Source organism: Heterodontus francisci, chromosome 34 (genome assembly GCF_036365525.1).
Source record: "Heterodontus francisci isolate sHetFra1 chromosome 34, sHetFra1.hap1, whole genome shotgun sequence".
Classification (NCBI taxonomy): Eukaryota; Metazoa; Chordata; class Chondrichthyes; order Heterodontiformes; family Heterodontidae; genus Heterodontus; species Heterodontus francisci.
The window spans coordinates 16,487,677-16,510,245 of NC_090404.1; the positions used below are offsets into that span (position 1 = coordinate 16,487,677).

At 49.8% G+C, this 22,569-nt stretch overlaps 1 protein-coding gene across 2 annotated transcripts in view; it reads left to right on the forward strand.

The window, feature by feature from the left end:
• The window catches only part of LOC137349114 (GMP reductase 2), a 30,813-nt gene extending 8,734 nt beyond the window's left edge, over positions 1 to 22,079 (forward strand). For both annotated transcript variants that reach the window (XM_068014471.1, XM_068014470.1), the window contains exons 6-9: positions 9,060 to 9,166; positions 14,497 to 14,539; positions 15,858 to 16,017; positions 18,643 to 22,079. In XM_068014471.1, the coding sequence (XP_067870572.1) occupies positions 9,060 to 9,166; positions 14,497 to 14,539; positions 15,858 to 16,017; positions 18,643 to 18,823 (491 nt within the window). In that variant the 3' untranslated portion in view covers positions 18,824 to 22,079. The remainder of the gene's footprint in view (positions 1 to 9,059; positions 9,167 to 14,496; positions 14,540 to 15,857; positions 16,018 to 18,642) is intronic.
• Positions 22,080 to 22,569: the final 490 nt, after the last annotated feature.

Here is a 22,569-nt window from a genome sequence, read left to right on the forward strand (position 1 = left end):
TGAGCCAAATAAGGAATTATCATTATGTCCGTATACCAGACCCCGATGAGTAAGTAAGAGGGGCGGGTCTTGAAAACAAGATTTAACCCCTGACTGAAACTGAGGAAGGTACGAGAACCCCGGGGAAGAACACTCGAGAAGATACCCTGAGCCAGGGGCTCAGAGAACAGAAGAGCAGCCGCAAGTCCGAGACTGATCACCTCGTGTCTTGACGGGTAGTATACTGTACAAGTAGTGAGAGCTTGTACTTTGATGATTTAGTGTGTGAATAAAATATTGATATACCTTTCACCAATCGGATTCCGTGGATTCTTTAAGAGTAAGTGCGTATTAGGCACAACATAATTGGCGCCCGAACAGGGACTCGATTGTAGTGCTATTTCAAGTTATTTTGAAAAGCCTCGCTGAGTTTGAACTAAATTATAAACAAAGTTACGAGTCTGACGGATCGGATTGGTGAACCTTTGAGTAATTATGGCCCTGGCCTGGCCAGAGTGGGCGTTGGAACTCCGGAAATATTTGAAGGGCAAGTGGCCCTCATGGATAGAGTTTGCAGTTAAACAGTACACTGGCCAGCAGTCCGTTGGGGTACAGCATTGGGAGGATGCGCGTTACCCACCAAGCCAAAAGGGCACCTACGTTAGTGAAAGCCACTGCTATAGTGTCTTGTATGAGGGAATTAGATGAAAAAGAGAGTGAAGTTGAAAGATTGAAGCAGGAGTTGCAAAAGTCATAAAAAGAAAAGGATGAGTGGCGTGATAGGGCCCTGAAGGCAGAGTCAGTTAGTGCAGCACACGTGGTGCATTTAAGTCAATTCCAGTCTCAGGCTGAAAAGGCTGAGTACAGTCGCGGTAAGGCTGAGAGGGAAGTGAACAAGGCAAAGGAACAGCTCACAAGAGCGGAACAGAAATGCTCTGACTTACAGACTGCAATGACAGTTATGCACTGCTCCCAGACGGAGCGGGCGTACCAGTCAGTGGATCATACCAAATGTCAGCAGGAAATAAATAAACTACAGTCTCAACTCTCAGCACAAAGGGGTATAATATTCGCGTTTGTGGATGGGGAGGATGATGATAATGATGACATTAATTGGACCGACTTGGCAGACCAGGCCTGTAGGTACCATAACGATGATCCCCCTCCCAAACCGCCTGAACCTCCAATTGAACCGTGGGCACCATTGATAACTAGGCAAACAGACAGGGTCCAAGGGGGGCAGACACTAACATATGCTACTCTGTATACGATCACTCAATTGGCGGAAATGCAGAAGGAGGTCCCTAAGTATAACGGAGAAGGGGACCTGTACGTTACCTTTGCAGCTATTTACGGGCTCTACACAGATTGGACAATAGAGAGGAGGTTAAACTATTGGGAATGTGTTTAGATCCCATACTCTTCTCTGCATTGCCACAAGCACAGCAAGGGGGCGAGGGTACCCCAGTTGAAATGAAGGCAGCAATATTGGCAACATCAGGGTGTAATAAAGGGGATCCCACAGAAGGCTTGCATAAGTGCTGGCAGGGGTCGAATGAGCATCCGATGGCGTTTACCAATCGATTATGGAATAATTTCAATGGAGTTTATGGGCCCGGACTAGACAGAACTAATCTTGGGAATAACACATCTAGATGGGTGCGCACGTTGATAGCTCATTCTAATGAGAGTAGTCAGAATGCTTGTGAGAGTTATGATCCGGAAGACCAAACCCACACTGAACAGTGGGCTCTCCGACGTATGATCCATGTCTGGGAAAGAGGCCCAGGAAAATGGGAAAAACATGAAGACAAGGGAAAGGGCAAAATCAGCGCCTTTCACCCGAGGGGCCCGGGAGCAGTATGGAGAAATGAGGGGTCCAGGAAAGGTCGAGGTGGCACAGCGAGGGTACCACCACCACCCCCTTATGAAGAACAAGTAGGGCGAGGTAGAGCGATGGCCAGGAACAATTCCCCCCTGCCCATAATCAGCAGATGTTTTAATTGCGGGAAGCGAGGACATTTCGTTCGTGATTGTAATGCACCCCGGCGACATATAAGGGAAGGAGAACCAGGAGTACCGTCCCTTTACCCTCCGTTGCCTTTGGAAGGGGCCAGGAGACCGGTGGCTCAGCAGCAGGAGCGTGAGGGTGGTCAATACCATCCTATGGCTCCTGTTAGTGAAATCCAGAGAAGAGCTGGACAGAAAGAAGGGTCAACCAAGTCAGTTACCTGAAATTCTGATCTAGATATCGACTGGGAAGATTGATGATGTCAGGCCTCGGTGGAGTGGGTTTGCAAAGGGGGGGTGGGATCCGTTTGGGCGACCGGTGGTGAAAAGTGAGGTAGGAGGCCGCCTGACTGTGTTTTAATGGGATACCGGTGGCTCCCGGACGGTCCTGAGGTAATCTAAAGGAACGGACCCGTCTTGCATACCCAGAATAAAGTGATGTTAAGTGGCTTTACAGGCCATGTTCAAACAAGGATCGAAACTAAACCATTACTATTGAGATTTGGAAATTATTGTTTTAACCATATATGTGTGATCGTCAAGTTGGGATGATCAATGGAGAACATTTTGGGATCAGACGTAATGAGGAAACAAGGTTTGTCTTTTGATCCGGTGAATTGTTGCATCTGGAAGATGCCGAACGTGCAGGGTTTCTCTGGTATGATCCAAATGGGTCAATACACAGAGTGAATCTGCGCGATGGCAGAATTGTGGTTAAACCCAGAGGACATGACTGCTGATGCGGCAGCGCAAGCAAATTATTGAAAAACGCCGTTCGGTGTTTGCAACTCACAAGCATGATTGCGGACGGATGACAGGGGATGTCCTAGTTGAGGGGCCAGATCATCAACCCCAGAAACAGTATGGGTTCCCCAAACAGGAGGAGATAGAGGTAAGGAAGGTCATTGACAGTCTCCTACAACAGGGGGTATTTAGCCCAGTGGCATCCACCAATAACTCTCCTATTTGGCCCGTCTGTAAACCAGATGGATCGTGGCGATTGACTATCGAGAATTAAATAAGGTCACGCCCTTGACAGCACCTACTGTTGCTACAAGCCCTGCAGCGATAATGAAGCAGTTCGCACAGTCAAAGTGGTTTACCTTGTTGGATATTAGTAATGCATTCTGGTCCATACCAGCTGTCAATATAAATTTGTGTTTACGTTCCAGGGACAACAGTACACCTGGACATGTCTCTCCCAGGGATTTCATAATAGTCCGTCAATATTCCACCAGCGGTTGGCAAAAGGGTTAAGTCCTTTCTCCCGACCAGAATGTTTGATCCAATATGTGGATGACCTATTACTCCAAACGGAGAGTAAGGAAGAGCATTTAGAGCTACTGGAGGAACTCCTTCAACTCCTTTGGAAGGTCGGAGTGAAAGTTAACCCGAGAAAGGCACAGATATTGAAAGAAAAGGTTTCTTATTTGGGAATAGTGGTAACACAGAGAAAACGTGAGATAGAGCAAAAGCGAGTACAGCCAATCCTCGAACTCCCCCTACCACAAGATATTAAAGCTCTGAGATCATTTTTGGGCCTTGTTGGGTATTGCAGGAACCATATTGATGGATTTTCCTTAAAGGCAGCCCCTTTATATGATCTCCTGAGAAAGAACTCTGAGTGGGTGTGGACACCAAAGTGTACATCAGCAGTTGCAGAATTATAACAGGCACTAGCCACAACTCCGGCGCTACAGGTGCTGGACCTATCCTAACTGAACACACACCTATCCAGTTCTTGCTGGATGGACGACTGAAGGACGGTAATGTTAATCAGAATGGTATTGCTCGGTGGACCTTACAAGGCAGAGATGTTTCAGTAAAAAAGGCAAGAACTACTACGTGCCTGGCAGATAATTTAATCTACCAGGGCGAACCCCATGAGCGCCAGGTTTTGACAGCAAAGGTCCCCAAGGGACCTTTTGTATCAAAATCATTGGGGGGTGTACATGGGAAAGAGCCAGAAATCAAACCAGCCAGGATTGTGGACTGTACGGGAGGGGTGTACCTGGATTGTGGACTGTACGGGAGGGGTGTACCAGGATTGTGGACTGTATGGTAGGGGTGTACCTGGATTGTGGACTGTCCGGGAGGGGTGTACCAGGATTGTGGACTGTACGGGAGGGGTGTACCTGGACTGTGGACTGTATGGGAGGGGTGTACCTGGATTGTGGACTGTATGGGAGGGGTGTACCTGGACTGTGGACTGTATGGGAGGGGTGTACCAGGATTGTGGACTGTACGGGAGGGGTGTACCTGGACTGTGGACTGTATGGGAGGGGTGTACCTGGACTGTGGACTGTATGGGAGGGGTGTACCTGGATTGTGGACTGTATGGGAGGGGTGTACCTGGACTGTGGACTGTATGGGAGTGGTGTACCTGGATTGTGGACTGTATGGGAGGGGTGTACCTGGATTGTGGACTGTATGGGAGGGGTGTACCTGGATTGTGGACTGTATGGGAGGGGTGTACCTGGATTGTGGACTGTATGGGAGGGGTGTACCTGGACTGTGGACTGTATGGGAGGGGTGTACCTGGATTGTGGACTGTATGGGAGGGGGTGTACCTGGATTGTGGACTGTATGGGTGGGGTGTACCAGGATTGTGGACTGTATGGGAGGGGTGTACCAGGATTGTGGACTGTATGGGAGGGGTGTCCCTGGATTGTGGACTGTATGGGAGGGTGTACCAGGATTGTGGACTGTATGGGAGGGGTGTACCTGGATTGTGGACTGTATGGGAGGGTGTACCAGGATTGTGGACTGTATGGGAGGGGTGTACCAGATTGTGGACTGTACGGGAGGGGTGTACCAGGATTGTGGACTGTATGGGAGGGGTGTACCTGGATTGTGGACTGTATGGGAGGGTGCACCAGGATTGTGGACTGTATGGGAGGGGTGTAGCTGGATTGTGGACTGTATGGGAGGGTGTACCAGGATTGTGGACTGTACGGGAGAGTGTACCAGGATTGTGGACTGTATGGGAGGGGTGTACCAGGATTGTGGACTGTATGGGAGGGGTGTACCTGGATTGTGGACTGTATGGGAGGGTGTACCAGGATTGTGGACTGTATGGGAGGGGTGTACCTGGATTGTGGACTGTACGGGAGGGGTGTACCAGAATTGTGGACTGTACGGGAGAGTGTACCAGGACTGTAGACTGTATGGGAGGGGTGTACCTGGACTGTGGACTGTATGGGTGGGGTGTACCAGGATTGTGGACTGTACGGGAGAGTGTACCAGGACTGTAGACTGTATGGGAGGGGTGTACCTGGACTGTGGACTGTATGGGTGGGGTGTACCAGGATTGTGGACTGTACGGGAGAGTGTACCAGGATTGTAGACTGTATGGGAGGGGTGTACCTGGATTGTGGACTGTATGGGAGGGGTGTACCAGGATTGTGGACTGTATGGGAGGGGTGTACCTGGATTGTGGACTGTATGGGAGAGTGTACCAGGATTGTAGACTGTATGGGAGGGGTGTACCAGGATTGTGGACTGGACGGGAGAGTGTACCAGGATTGTAGACTGTATGGGAGGGGTGTACCTGGACTGTGGACTGTATGGGTGGGGTGTACCAGGATTGTGGACTGTACGGGAGAGTGTACCAGGATTGTAGACTGTATGGGAGGGGTGTACCTGGATTGTGGACTGTATGGGAGGGGTGTACCAGGATTGTGGACTGTACGGGAGGGGTGTACCTGGATTGTGGACTGTACGGGAGGGGTGTACCTGGATTGTGGACTGTATGGGAGGGGTGTACCAGGATTGTGGACTGTACGGGAGGGGTGTACCTGGATTGTGGACTGTACGGGAGAGTGTACCAGGATTGTGGACAGTACAGGAGGGGTGTACCTGCATTGTGGACTGTACGGGAGAGTGTACCAGGATTGTGGACTGCATGGGAGGGGTGTACCTGGATTGTGGACTGTACGGGAGAGTGTACCAGGATTGTAGACTGTATGGGAGGGGTGTACCTGGACTGTGGACTGTATGGGTGGGGTGTACCAGGATTGTGGACTGTACGGGAGAGTGTGCCAGGATTGTAGACTGTATGGGAGGGGTGTACCTGGATTGTGGACTGTACGGGAGAGTGTACCAGGATTGTGGACTGTATGGGAGAGTGTACCAGGATTGTGGACTGTACGGGAGGGGTGTACCTGGATTGTGGACTGTACGGGAGGGGTGTACCTGTGTTGTGGACTGTACGGGAGGGGTGTACCTGGGTTGTGGACTGTATGGGAGAGTGTACCAGGATTGTGGACTGTACGGGAGGGGTGTACCTGGATTGTGGACTGTATGGGAGAGTGTACCTGGATTGTGGACTGTATGGGAGGGGTGTACCAGGATTGTGGACTGTATGGGAGAGTGTACCAGGATTGTGGACTGTATGGGAGAGTGTACCTGGATTGTGGACTGTATGGGAGGGGTGTACCAGGATTGTGGACTGTATGGGAGGGGTGTACCAGGATTGTGGACTGTATGGGAGAGTGTACCAGGATTGTGGACTGTACGGGAGGGGTGTACCTGGATAGTGGACTGTACGGGACTGGTCGACCAGGATTGTGGACTGTACGGGAGGGTTGTACCTGGATTGTGGACTGTACGGGAGAGTGTACCAGGATTGTGGACTGTATGGGAGGGGTGTACCTGGATTGTGGACTGTCCGGGAGGGGTGTACCAGGATTGTGGACTGTGGGAGGGGTGTACCAGGATTGTGGTCTGTATGGGAGGGGTGTACCTGGATTGTGGACTGTACGGGAGGGGTGTACCAGGATTGTGGACTGTATGGGAGGGGTGTACCAGGATTGTGGACTGTATGGGAGAGTGTACCAGGATTGTGGACTGTACGGGAGGGGTGTACCTGGATTGTGGACTGTACGGGAGGGGTGTACCTGGATTGTGGACTGTACGGGAGGGGTGTACCTGGGTTGTGGACTGTACGGGAGGGGTGTACCTGGATTGTGGACTGTATGGGAGAGTGTACCAGGATTGTGGACTGTACGGGAGGGGTGTACCTGGATTGTGGACTGTACGGGACTGGTCGACCAGGATTGTGGACTGTACGGGAGGGGTGTACCTGGATTGTGGACTGTACGGGAAAGTGTACCAGGATAGTGGACTGTACGGGAGGGGTGTACCTGGATTGTGGACTGTATGGGAGGGGTGTACCAGGATTGTGGAGTGTACGGGAGGGGTGTACCAGGATAGTGGACTGTACGGGAGTGGTGTACCAGGATAGTGGACTGTACGGGAGGGGTGTACCAGGATAGTGGACTGTACGGGACTGGTGTACCAGGATAGTGGACTGTCCGGGACTGGTGTACCTGGATTGTGGACTGTACGGGAGGGGTGTACCAGGATAGTGGACTGTACGGGACTGGTGTACCAGGATAGTGGACTGTACGGGACTGGTGTACCTGGATTGTGGACTGTATGGGAGGGGTGTACCAGGATAGTGGACTGTACGGGACTGGTGTACCAGGATAGTGGACTGTACGGGAGGGGTGTACCAGGATTGTGGAGTGTACGGGAGGAGTGTACCAGGATAGTGGACTGTCCGGGACTGGTGTACCAGGATAGTGGACTGTCCGGGACTGGTGTACCTGGATTGTGGACTGTATGGGAGGGGTGTACCAGGATAGTGGACTGTACGGGACTGGTGTACCAGGATAGTGGACTGTACGGGAGTGGTGTACCAGGATAGTGGACTGTACGGGAGGGGTGTACCAGGATTGTGGACTGTACGGGAGGGGTGTACCTGGATTGTGGACTGTACGGGAGGGGTGTACCTGGATTGTGGACTGTACGGGAGGGGTGTACCTGGATTGTGGACTATCCGGGAGGGGTGTACCTGGATTGTGGACTGTACGGGAGGGGTGTACCTGGATTGTGGACTGTACGGGAGGGGTGTACCTGGATTGTGGACTGTACGGGAGGGGTGTACCTGGATTGTGGACTATCCGGGAGGGGTGTACCTGGATTGCGGACTGTACGGGAGGGGTGTACCTGGATTGTGGACTGTACGGGAGGGGTGTACCTGGATTGTGGACTGTACGGGAGGGGTGTACCTGGATTGTGGACTATCCGGGAGGGGTGTACCTGGATTGCGGACTGTACGGGAGGGGTGTACCTGGATTGTGGACTGTACGGGAGGGGTGTACCTGGATTGTGGACTGTACGGGAGGGGTGTACCTGGATTGTGGACTGTATGGGAGGGGTGTACCTGGATTGTGGACTGCATGGGAGGGGTGTACCTGGATTGTGGACTATCCGGGAGGGGTGTACCTGGATTGTGGACTGCATGGGAGGGGTGTACCTGGATTGTGGACTGCATGGGAGGGGTGTACCTGGATTGTGGACTGTACGGGAGGGGTGTACCTGGATTGTGGACTGCATGGGAGGGGTGTACCTGGATTGTGGACTGTCCGGGAGGGGTGTACCAGGATTGTGGACTGTATGGGAGGGGTGTACCTGGATTGTGGACTGCATGGGAGGGGTGTACCTGGATTGTGGACTGCATGGGAGGGGTGTACCTGGATTGTGGACTGTACGGGAGGGGTGTACCTGGATTGTGGACTGCATGGGAGGGGTGTACCTGGATTGTGGACTGTCCGGGAGGGGTGTACCTGGATTGTGGACTGTACGGGAGGGGTGTACCTGGATTGTGGACTGCATGGGAGGGGTGTACCTGGATTGTGGAGTGTGGGAGCACGTGGTACAGCGTATGGGACTGTATGAGCAGGGTGTTTGGGGAATGTATGGACTGTGTGGAGGGATGTACAGTGAATGGTAATTTTGCGATTGCAGATGGCATCTCTGTTTCTCCCACTTGTATGTGAGCAGTCTGCTGATAGTCAGAGCTCTGCCCACTGCTGATCTGACTGACCTATCAGCCACCTCCCTACTTGGCTGCTCCTCATGAATGACAGCAGAGCTGAGGAAATATTTTGTCAGCTAACGAACAGTGTGTGCCGCAGAGCCACAGCTGAATTGTTTCAACACCTCCACAAGGTGTGGGCTTAGCAGCCAGCCCCATTAACCACACTCTGCTCTCTTCCCCACAGGCTCGGTGTGCACGACCCGAAAGAAGACTGGGGTGGGTTACCCACAGCTGAGTGCTGTGATCGAGTGTGCGGACGCAGCTCACGGTCTGAATGGTCACATTATGTCGGTGAGCACTCGGGTGGGGGTGCACTGTTGGGTTCACTTCCTTGCCACAGAATGTTTCAGCCCTTACACTTAGGCCCACACTGAATCCGATTCACTCCACGAGATATCAAGAAACGGCTGAGGGCACTGGATACTGCAAAGGCTGTGGGCCCTGACAATATTCCAGCAATAGTACTGAAGACCTGTGCTCCAGAACTTGCTGCGCCCCTAGCCAAGCTGTTCCAGTACAGCTACAACACTGGCATCTACCCTGCAATGTGGAAAATTGCTCAGGTATGTCCTGTACACAAAAAGCAGGACAAATCCAACCCGGCCAATTACTGCCCCATCAGCCTACTCGCAATCATCAGTAAAGTGATGGAAGGGGTTGTCGACAGTGCCATCAGTGGCACTTGTTCGCAATAACCTGCTCAGTGACGCTTAGTTTGGGTTCGGCCAGGGCCACTCAGCTCCTGACCTCATTACAGCCTTGGTCCAAACATGGACAAAAGAGCTGAACTCGGAGGTGAGGTGAGAGTGACTGCCCTTGACATCAAGGCAGCATTTGACCGAGTATGGCATCAAGGAGCCCTAGCAAAACTGAAATCAGTGGGAATCGGGGGGAAACTCTCTGCTGGTTGGAGTCATGTTGAAGGTCAATCATCTCAGTCCCAGAGCATCACTGCAGGAATTATGCAGGGTAGTGTTCTAGGCCCAACCATCTTCAGCTGCTTCATCAATGACCTTCCTTCAATCATAAGGTCACAATGGGCTTCTTAACTGATGATTCGCGACTCCTCATATACTAAAGCAGCCAGATGCAGCAAGATCTAGACACTATCCAGGCTTGGGCTGATAAGTGGCAAGTAACAAACATTTGTGCCACACAAGTGCCAGTCAATGATCATCTTAAACAAGAGAGAATTTAACCATCGCCCCTTGATGTTCAATGTCATTCCCATCACTGAATCCCCCACTATCAACATTCTGGGGGTTACTATTGACCAGAAACTGAACTGGAGCAGCCACATAAATACTGTGGCTACAAGAGCAGGTCAGAGGCTGGGAATTCTGCGGCGACTAACTCACCTCCTGACTCCCCAAACCCTGTCCATCATCCACAAGGCACAAGTCAGGAATGTGATGGAATACTCTCCACTTGTTTGGATGGGTGCAGCTCCAACAGCACTCAAGACGTTCGACGCCATGCAGGACAAAGCAGCCCGCTTGATTGGCTCCCCATCCACCACCTTCAACATTCACTGCCTCCACCAGCGACGCACAAGGGCAGCAGTGTGTCTTATATACAAGATGCACTGCAGCAACTCCTTCGACTGCACCTTCCAAACCCACTACCTCTTACCACCTAGAAGGACAAGGGCAGCAGATGCATGGGAACACCACTACTTGCAAGCTCCCCTCCAAGCCACACACCATCCTGACTTGGAGCCATATCGCTGTTCCTTCGCTGTCGCTGGGTCAAATTCCTGGAACTCCCATCCTAACAGCACCGTGGGTGTACCCGCACCACACAGACTGCAGCAGTTCAAAAAGGCAGCTCACCACCACCTTCTCAAGGGCAATTAGGGATGGACATTAAATGCTGGCCTGGCCAGCGATGCCCACATCACATCAAAGAATAAAAATTATATATAACGACCCGAACCCTCGATTAGATTCCAGTCTGTAACTCACTCCCGGGAATCTGTTATTCTATATATAAACCACCAGAACCCCTCGATTAGATTCCAGTCTGTAACTCACTCCCGGGTATCTGTTATTCTATATATAAACCACCAGAACCCCTCGATTAGATTCCAGTCTGAAACTCACTCCCGGGAATCTGTTATTCTATATATAAACCACCAGAACCCCTCGATTAGATTCCAGTCTGTAACTCACTCCCGGGTATCTGTTATTCTATATATAAACCCCCCGAACACCTCGATTAGATTTCAGTCTGTAACTCACTCCCGAGTATCTGTTATTCTATATATAAACCACCCGAACCCCTCGATTAGATTCCAGTCTGTAACTCACTCCCGAGTATCTGTTATTCTATATATAAACCACCCGAACCCCTCGATTAGATTCCAGTCTGTAACTCACTCCCGGGTATCTGTTATTCCATATATAAACCACCCGAACCCCTCGATTAGATTCCAGTCTGTAACTCACTCCCGGGTATCTGTTATTCCATATATAAACCACCCGAACACCTCGATTAGATTCCAGTCTGTAACTCACTCCCGGGTATCTGTTTTTCTATATATAAACCACCTGAACCCCTCGATTAGATTCCAGTCTGTAACTCACTCCCGGGTATCTGTTATTCTATATATAAACCACCCGAACCCCTCGATTAGATTCCAGTCTGTAAGTCACTCCCGGGTATCTGTTATTCTATATATAAACCACCGAACCTCTGGATTAGATTCCAGTCTGTAACTCACTCCCGGGTATCTGTTATTCTATATATAAACCACCCGAACACCTCGATTAGATTCCAGTCTGTAACTCACTCCCGGGTATCTGTTATTCTATATATAAACTACCCGAACCCCTCGATTAGATTCCAGTCAGTAACTCACTCCCAGGTATCTGTTATTCTATATATAAACCACCCGAACACCTCGATTAGATTCCAGTCTGTAACTCACTCCCGGGTATCTGTTATTCTATACATAAAGAACCAGAACCCCTCGATTAGATTCCAGTCTGTAACTCACTCCCGGGTATCTGTTATTCTATATATAAACCACCCGAACACCTCGATTAGATTCCAGTCTGTTACTCACTCCCGGGTATCTGTTATTCTATATATAAACCACCCGAACCCCTCGATTAGATTCCAGTCTGTAACTCACTCCCGGGTATCTGTTATTCCATATATAAACCACCTGAACACCTCGATTAGATTTCAGTCTGTAACTCACTCCCGGGTATCTGTTATTCTATATATAAACCACCCGAACACCTCGATTAGATTTCAGTCTGTAACTCACTCCCGGGTATCTGTTATTCTATATATAAACCACCCGAACACCTCGATTAGATTCCAGTCTGTAACTCACTCCCAGGTATCTGTTATTCTATATATAAACCACCCGAACACCTCGATTAGATTCCAGTCTGTAACTCACTCCCGCGTATCTGTTATTCCATATATAAACCACCTGAACCCCTCGATTAGATTCCAGTCTGTAACTCACTCCCGGGTATCTGTTATTCTATATATAAACCACCCGAACCCATCGATTAGATTCCAGTCTGTAACTCACTCCCGGGTATCTGTTATTCTATATATAAACCACCCGAACCCCTCGATTAGATTCCAGTCTGTAACTCACTCCCGGGTATCTGTTATTCTATATATAAACCACCCGAACACCTCGATTAGATTCCAGTCTGTAACTCACTCCCGGGTATCTGTTATTCTATATATAAACCACCCGAACACCTCGATTAGATTCCAGTTTGTAACTCACTCCCGTGTATCTGTTATTCCATATATAAACCACCTGAACACCTCGATTAGATTCCAGTCTGTAACTCACTCCCAGGTATCTGTTATTCTATATATAAACCACCCGAACACCTCGATTAGATTCCAGTCTGTAACTCACTCCCGCGTATCTGTTATTCCATATATAAACCACCTGAACCCCTCGATTAGATTCCAGTCTGTAACTCACTCCCGGGTATCTGTTATTCTATATATAAACCACCCGAACCCATCGATTAGATTCCAGTCTGTAACTCACTCCCGGGTATCTGTTATTCTATATATAAACCACCCGAACCCCTCGATTAGATTCCAGTCTGTAACTCACTCCCGGGTATCTGTTATTCTATATATAAACCACCCGAACACCTCGATTAGATTCCAGTCTGTAACTCACTCCCGGGTATCTGTTATTCTATATATAAACCACCCGAACACCTCGATTAGATTCCAGTTTGTAACTCACTCCCGTGTATCTGTTATTCCATATATAAACCACCTGAACCCCTCGATTAGATTCCAGTCTGTAACTCACTCCCGCGTATCTGTTATTCTATATATAAACCACCCGAACTCCTCGATTAGATTCCAGTCTGTAACTCACTCCCGCGTATCTGTTATTCTATATATAAACCACACGAATCCCTCGATTAGATTCCAGTCTGTAACTCACTCCCGGGTATCTGTTATTCTATATATAAACCACCTGAACCCCTCGATTAGATTCCAGTCTGTAACTCACTCCCGCGTATCTGTTATTCTATATATAAACCACCTGAACCCCTCGATTAGATTCCAGTCTGTAACTCACTCCCGCGTATCTGTTATTCTATATATAAACTACCCGAACACCTCGATTAGATTCCAGTCTGTAACTCACTCCCGCGTATCTGTTATTCTATATATAAACCACACGAATCCCTCGATTAGATTCCAGTCTGTAACTCACTCCCGGGTATCTGTTATTCTATACATAAAGAACCAGAACCCCTCGATTAGATTCCAGTCTGTAACTCACTCCCGGGTATCTGTTATTCTATATATAAACCACCCGAACACCTCGATTAGATTCCAGTCTGTTACTCACTCCCGGGTATCTGTTATTCTATATATAAACCACCCGAACCCCTCGATTAGATTCCAGTCTGTAACTCACTCCCGGGTATCTGTTATTCCATATATAAACCACCTGAACCCCTCGATTAGATTCCAGTCTGTAACTCACTCCCGGGTATCTGTTATTCCATATATAAACCACCTGAACCCCTCGATTAGATTCCAGTCTGTAACTCACTCCCGCGTATCTGTTATTCTATATATAAACCACACGAATCCCTCGATTAGATTCCAGTCTGTAACTCACTCCCGGGTATCTGTTATTCTATATATAAACCACCTGAACCCCTCGATTAGATTCCAGTCTGTAACTCACTCCCGGGTATCTGTTATTCTATATATAAACCACCTGAACCCCTCGATTAGATTCCAGTCTGTAACTCACTCCCGCGTATCTGTTATTCTATATATAAACCACACGAATCCCTCGATTAGATTCCAGTCTGTAACTCACTCCCGGGTATCTGTTATTCTATATATAAACCACCTGAACCCCTCGATTAGATTCCAGTCTGTAACTCACTCCCGCGTATCTGTTATTCTATATATAAACCACCTGAACCCCTCGATTAGATTCCAGTCTGTAAACTGCATTATTCTGAAGGTGTTTGTCCTGTAAAGCCACTTCATGTCTCAGTTTTGGTTTGACCTGTGTACCCTTGGAACTGAGTATTGAAGAGTTAGTGTTGAATGCTAAGTATTGAGGTTTACTCTGGAATTTCCCTCGACAGGACGGAGGCTGCACCTGTCCGGGAGATGTGGCCAAAGCTTTTGGTGAGTCCATTTCTCTTCGCTAGAGCATTTGCTTGATTCAGGACATCAGTTATCAGCCCCACTGAGTTTCGTTGCAGAGGCCAGCTCGCTGGTCTGGTTCTCCCACGGTGCCAGCTGTGCTGTGTGTCATGTGTCTTTTTGTCCAGAGGTAGATAGAATCCGACCGACTTGTGTGTCGTCTCTCAGTCAGTTTGCCCAGAAGGATCAATGGCTAAATGCTGCTGAGTCACATGGAGCAGGCCGAGTCCAGTTTCCATCCTTGGTCTGTGCTGGCTTGGTGATCCCAGCTGTGGGTTGGTTGTAAGCGGCTCCTCAGCACCCCCCTGGATTTTGGAGGGAGCGGGGAGGTTAAATCTGATGGTTCCCCTCTTCTTGACCCGCCCACCCAGCTAGAAGGCATGTGCCTCGTGTGTGTATTTACAGGTGTAAGCATCACCGAGGGTCACATCGGGCTCACTGTGGTGCCTCCCATATTCGAATATCCCCGTGGGCTCACAAACGAAACGGTAGTCAGCTGGGTGGGTGGCTGGCCGCCCTGGAACCCGGACCCCAGCGAGGGGTCTGAGCCTTCAGGTGAGACGGGGATAGCAGCCTGGTCCTGGTTTTGGCATCACGACATCGTTTAGCATCGACCTGACTCCCTCCCCTAGCCCCCAGCACTCCACCTGACCAACAGCCACCCCTCCCCATAGTGGGGTCAAGGCTGTCCCCCACCTCATCCCACTCCCCCCCCCCCAACACCCCAACAGAAGACAGCAGAGAACGCACAGTGGCGCAGTGGTTAGCACCGCAGCCTCACAGCTCCAGGGACCCGGGTTCGATTCCGGGTACTGCCTGTGTGGAGTTTGCAAGTTCTCCCTGTGTCGGCGTGGGTTTTCTCCGGGTGCTCTGGTTTCCTCCCACAAGCCAAAAGACTTGCAGGTTGATAGGTTAATTGGCCATGATAAATTGTCACTAGTATAGGTAGGTGGTAGGGAAATATAGGGACAGGTGGGGTTGTTTGGTTGGAATATGGGATTAGTGTAGGATTAGTATAAATGGGTGGTTGATGTTCGGCACAGACTCGGTGGGCCGAAGGGCCTGTTTCAGTGCTGTATCTCTAATCTAATCTAATCTAACAGCCAATTTCGACCACCCTGCTGGGCTATCTTGCCCTGTCTCTCTCTCTCTCCGATTCTTCCCCCCACTACACCACCCCCACCCCCCCCAATCCACCCGATTAACATTTGCTGGTAGGTTAAAATCGTCCGCTTTGGCCCGCACCCTCTCTTCCTGCTGTGCCGCTAATCTCTTCCTTCCCTCTCCCAACCCATCCCAGGTGCCGGTGCGGACTTTGTGATGCTGGGTGGGATGTTCGCGGGACACAGCCAGTGCGGAGGGGAGACCATCGAGAAGAATGGCAAGAAGTACAAACTGTTTTACGGGATGAGCTCAGAAACCGCAATGAAGAAACATGCTGGGGGCGTGGCTGATTACAGGTAAGTGTCCAAGCAATGGGTTGTGGTCATGGTGGGGGCAAAGGCAGCACAGATTGGTCATTGGTTGCGGGGGGCGGGGATGTTAAGGGGTGAGGACAATGCTGCCTCGGTCACTGAAGGGTGAGAGGTGAAGGCAAAACAGCCTCGGTTGACGGGGGGATGACCCCCCCATCCCCCCGAATGGGTGGGTACATAGCCTCGATCACAGTTGGGGGTGGGGGAAGTGATGGCCCGGGGTGGGCGGGTAAGGCAGACTTGGTCAGATTAGACAATGATCCCACCCCTTTCCTGCCATCGCAAATCCTATTCCTGCCCGCCAGCCCACTTGGTCATTCTCGCCCAGTTCTGACAGGGGTCAGTCTTCAAAGATTGTAAGGAGGGCCCGGGTTTCAACAGGCCATGCCTCCCTCAGAGTCACCGTTCAGCCCGCCACCCATCCTTCTGTACTCGCACCCCGTGCTAAAATCGGGACATTGATCTCAGTGCGGTGAGGCGCCAGTGAAATTGAGGATTACAGAGCTGAGGAGGGATAAGGGATCAATCAGATGGGCTGTGAGCATGGCAGGAGTTCTGGAACAGGGAGAGGGTGGAAAGGTTGAGATGGACTTTGGGGACCAAAGGTGAGAGGACAGTGCTCAAACGTCTTGTCTCACTTGATGTTGGCGGGGCGGTTCCCTACTGTGGAGCTTTAATGTTTGAGATGTCAGCTGTCTGAGGTTACATGAGGAATAAGGTTTACTGTCAGTCAGTATCCCCAAGACATTCCAAAGCGCTTCCCACACAATCACCCTGGCCACTGGATAAGCAAACACCGCAGCCACTCTGGGTCCAGCATGGAGATGAATGATCTCTCTCCCCGATGGTGTTGATCAGGAGTCCAAAAGAACCATGGCAGTCTTTGGCAGCCACTCTTCTGAAGGATGGTGCCTCTGCCAGTGGCCAGGGTGTATGTCGGGGCATGTTAGCTGATACTGCAAACAGTTCCCATTTCCTCAAGTCCTGTGACCCTCCCTTTCAAATCTGCTGTCGTCATCTCTCCCTCAAGAAAAAAAAACACACCCTTGACCCCTCTGCCCTTACCGTCCCATCTCCAACCTCCCTTTCCTCTCCAAAGTCCTGAACCTGTCACCGCCTCCCAAATCCATGCCCACCTTGCCCGCAACTCCGTGTTTGAAACTCTCTGATCAGGATTCCGACCCCGCCGCAACACTGAAACAGCTCTTATCAAAGGCACAAATTACATCCTGTGACTGTGGTAAACTATCCCTCCCCGCCCTTCCTGAGTTGTCTGCAGCCTCTGACACAGTTGACCACACCTATCCTACTCCAACAGTTCGTATATGTCAGTGGGACTTCTACAGCAATGACTTCTCTTCTCAACCCTGCCCCACTACCTCTGGAGCTTCCCACTGATCTATCCTTGGCCCCCTCATCTTCCTTGGGCAACAGATTCCACACGTGCACAGAAGACTGCCAAGCACTACCTTGCCGCCATTTTCGTCAACCCCTTCACTACCTCTGCTTGTCTGACATCCAGTCTTGGAAAATCTGCAATTCCATCCACTTAAACTTCGGGAAGACTACTGTCTTCGGTCCTCATCAAAAACTTCTCCCTGCCTTCACTCACCCATTGGCAGCCGCGCCTTCACTTGTCTAGGCCGTGTGGTCTGGAATTCCCTCTCTCTGCCGCTGCACCTCTGAGACACTCCTTAAAACCAAGTCTAAGGTGAATGTTGGTCCCTTGGAGGATGAGACTGGGGAGTTAATAGAAGGGAACACAGAAATGGCAGAGACACTTAATCAGTATTTTGCCTCAGTTTTCATGGTAGAGGACACTGGTACCATCCCAATAGTAACAGGTATTGCAGAGGTTATAGAAAGGGAGGAACTTAGAACAATCATCACCACTAACAAAAAGTACTGAGCAAACTATTGGGATTGAAGGCAGACAAGTCCCCAGGGCCTGACGGCCTACATCCTAGGGTCTGAAAGGAAGTGGCAGCGGAGATAGTGGATCTATTGGTTATAATATTCCAAACTTCCCTGGATACGGGAAAGGTTCCAGTGGATTGGAAAAATGCTAATATAACGCCCTTATTCAAAAAGGGGGGGAAGCAGAAAGTCAGAAACTATAGACCTGTTAGTTTAACATCTGTCATTGGGAAATTGTTAGAATCCATTATTAAGGAAGTAATAACAGGACATTTAGAAAGTCAAAACACAATCCATCAGAGTCAGCATGGTTTTATGAAGGGTAAATCGTGTTTGACTAATTTGCTAGTTCTTCGAAGGAGTAACAAGCAAAGTGGATAATGGGGATCCTGTAGATGTAGTATATCTGGACTTCCAGAAGGCATTTGATAAGGTGCCACACAAAAGGTTAATACACAAGGTAAGATCACACGGGGTGAGGGGCAATTTATTAGCTTGGACAGAGGATTGGCTAAACAACAGAAAACAGAGTCAGGATAAATGGGTCCTTTTCTGGTTGGCAAGATGTAACTAGTGGGGTGCCACAGGGTTCAGTCCTCGGGCCCCAACTATTTATAATTTATATTAATGATTTGGATGCAGGGATAAGAAAGTACTATAGCTATTCCGGCATTTTATCTCCCCCCACCGCAGAGCGTCAGAAGGAAAGACAGTGGAGGTGGAGTTCAAAGGAGATGTGGAAAGTACGATCCGAGACATCCTGGGTGGCGTGCGCTCCACCTGCACCTACGTGGGAGCAGCCAAGCTGAAGGAGCTGAGTCGGAGGACCACCTTCATCCGTGTCACAGAGCAGTCCAACACCATCTTCAGCTAGAGCGAGCCAGTCACCTCCGCCTTTCACCACTGCTGTTGGTGCCTTCAGCTGAGATTCTGATTTAAATAATATACAAACCTGGCGCATGGACAGTGATTGCTTTTCAATCTAACTTTCTCTAATCTCTTCATATCCACCCGCCCATCATTCTGACCTCCAAGGACCATCTCCACCCCATTCAGATTCTCTTCCTTTTTTAAAAAATAACCATTTAGGGCGGCACAGTGGTGCAGTGGTTAGCACCACAGCCTCACAGCTCCAGCGACCCGGGTCCAATTCTGGGTACTCCCTGTGTCTGCGTGGGTTTCCTCCGGGTGCTCCAGTTTCCTCCCACATGACCAAAAGACTTGCAGGTTGGTAGGTAAATTGGCCATTATAAATTGCCCCTAGTATAGGTAGGTGGTAGGGAAATATAGGGACAGGTGGAGATGTGGTAGGAATATGGGATTAGTGTAGGATTAGTATAAATGGGTGGTTGATGGTCGGCACAGACTCGGTGGGCCGAAGGGCCTGTTTCAATGCTGTATCTCTAAACTAAACATTCTGGGAAGATGGTGTCCGGTCGACTCGGGGGAAAGGTAATGACAAGAGACTCCAATCAAGCTGATGCGAGTATATCAGATAGTCCTTTCACCGTCCGGGAGCGTTTGCTGGGGACAGTGTAGAGGGAGCTTTACTCTGTATCTAACTCTTGACCCCTCAAGTCTTTGCAAAATAGCAGTCCCATCTCCAACTTCCTTTTCTTCTCCAAAGTCCTCAAACGTGTTGCCGTCTCCTAAATCTGTGCTTATTTTTCTTGGAACTCCATGTTTGAATCCCTCCAATCAGGTTCTACCCCTGCCTCAGTACCAAAACAGCTCTTGTCATGGTCACAAATGACATCCTATGTGTCTGTGACAAAGGTAAACTATCCCTCCTTGTCCTTCTCGAACTGTTATCCTCCTCCAATGCCTCTCCACTGTCATCCAGCTGGGTGGGACTGCTCTCACCTGCTTTCATTCTCATCTATCTAATCGTAGCCGGAGAACCATTTGCTCCAGCACCGTTACCTCTGGTCTCACCCAAAGATCTCATCTACATGCTGCCCCCTCAGCGACATCATCTGCAAACACAGCATTAGTTTTCACATGTATGTCAACGACACTCAGCTGTATCTCACCACCAGTTCTCTCAACTCTTCCACTGTCTCTAAATTGACAGGCTGCTTGTCCGACATCCAGAACGGGAGGAACAAAAATTTCCTCTGATTAAATATGGGAAATACCATTATCTTCAGTCTCTGCTCCAAACTCCGTTTCCTAGCTACCGACTCCATCCCTCACCTGCTAACTGGCTAAAGCTGAACCAAACTGTTCGCAACCTTGGTCTCATATTTGATCCCAAGATGAGCTTCCAGCTACCTATCTGCGCTGTCAAGGCCGCTTATTCCCACCTCCGAAACATTGCCCAACTCCACCGTTGCCTTAGCTCATCTGCTTCTGAAATTCTCATCCGTGCCTTTACAACGCTCTCCTGGCCAACTTCCCGTGTTCTACCTTCTGTAAACTTGAGCTCATCCAAATCTCCATTACACATGTCTTAACATGCACCAAGTCTTGTTGCCCCATCACCCCCTGTGCTCGCTGACCTACATTGGCTCCCAGTTAAGCAGTGTCTCGATTTTAAAATTCTTTCCTTGTTTTCAAATTCCTCCATAGTCCCTTCCTATCTCTGTAATCCCCTCCATTCCCACAACCCCTTCGAGATCTCCAAGCTCCTCTACTTCCCATCTCTGTAATCCCCTCCATTCCCACAACCCCTTCGAGATCTCCGAGCTCCTCTACTTCCTATCTCTGTAATCCCCTCCATTCCCACAACCCCTTCGAGATCTCCGAGCTCCTCTACTTCCCATCTCTGTATTCCCCTCCATTCCCACAACCCCTTCGAGATCTCCGAGCTCCTCTACTTCCTATCTCTGTAATCCCCTCCATTCCCATAACTCCTTCGAGATCTCCGAGCTCCTCCATTCCCACAACCCCTTCGAGATCTCCGAGCTCCTCCATTCCCACAACCCCTCCGAGATCCTCCATTCCCACAACCCCTCCGAGATCCTCCATTCCCACAACCCCTTCGAGATCTCCGAGCTCCTCCATTCCCACAACCCCTTCGAGATCTCCGAGCTCCTCCATTCCCACAACCCCTTCGAGATCTCCGAGCTCCTCCATTCCCACAACTCCTTCGAGATCTCCGAGCTCCTCCATTCCCACAACCCCTTCGAGATCTCCATGCTCCTGTACTTCCGGCCTCTTGAGCATCCCTGATTTTAATCGCTCCAACATTGGCGGCTATGCCTTCTGGTGCCTGGGCCCCAAGCTCTGGAATTCTCTCCCTAAACCTCTCCACCTCGTTTTCTTCCTTTACATTGCTCCTTAAAAATTACCTCTTTAACTACATTTATGGTCATCTGACCTCATGTCTCCTTATGTCAGTGTCAAATATTGTTTTATCATAATCCTTTGAAGCACCTTGGGACGTTTTATTACATTAAAGACATGATATAAATATTTCATTGTTGTGCGGTACCTGTCCTGGGAGTGTTTGATGGGGTCAGTGTAGAGGGAGCTTTACTCTGTATCTAACCCCCATGCTGTACCTGTCCTGGGAGTGTTTGATGGGGGACAGTGTAGAGGGAGCTTTACTCTGTATCTAACCCTGTTTTTTTTTTTAATCTAACGCCCGTGCTGTACCTGTCCTGGGAGTGTTTGATAGGGACAGTGTAGAGGGAGCTTTACTCTGTATCTAACCCTGTTTTTTTTTTAATCTAACGCCCGTGCTGTACCTGTCCTGGGAGTGTTTGATAGGGACAGTGTAGAGGGAGCTTTACTCTGTATCTAACGCCCGTGCTGTACCTGTCCTGGGAGTGTTTGATGGGGACAGTGTAGAGGGAGCTTTACACAGTCTGGCTGCTGCTGTCATGTAAAGGTCATAGCTGGGACCATCTGCTTACGATACCTGTACAGATCATTGCTGGGACCACCTTTTTAGTGTCTGTATGGGTCGTAACTGGGGCCACGATTTTAATCCGATGGGATTGCAGAATGCTGGTGTCTGGAGAGGAAGGGGTGAGAGTGGATTCTACCCTTGCTTCAACGTTTCCTTGGAAACCAGTCTTGCCCGGCATTCCGTTAGCAGATCACAAAGTATGTGCATTCTGTCAGCTGCCTCTTTTGATTTGCAATCGCGTTGATGTAAAATATAATAAAGACCTGAATGTTAACATGGTCAGATTTTCTTCAGACAGTGACTGTTGCTGGTGATGCACACAGCAGTCTGCCCCTCCACCCACTGGTTTACTGTAAGGTGAACCACAGGAGGGTAGGATGGCCTGAATGCTGTTTCATGCCATGTGGAAGCTCAGCAGCAAACCTTGAAACTGGGGGTGGGTTCAATCTCCTCTTCCTACAGAGAGAGGGAGGCACAGGAAGGGCATGAGTTTAGACAGCAACAAACTACCATCTGCAGACTGCTGATTTCAGCTCGACATTACAATCAGTCGGGAGCCGTCCTTTCCCCAGCACGGCGGGGCGCAAATAGAGGGGAGATAAACAATACCTGCCCACCCGCTGCTGGGATCCAGGTCCGAGGACAGTCCCCTTCCCAAGTCGCGTGAAGGAACGCAGGGCTGCTGCCACCTCCCAGGAACCACGCCCCCACACACAGGATGATACATCACTCTCCCTCTCCCATTTTCCCCTATCCTCGGGCAC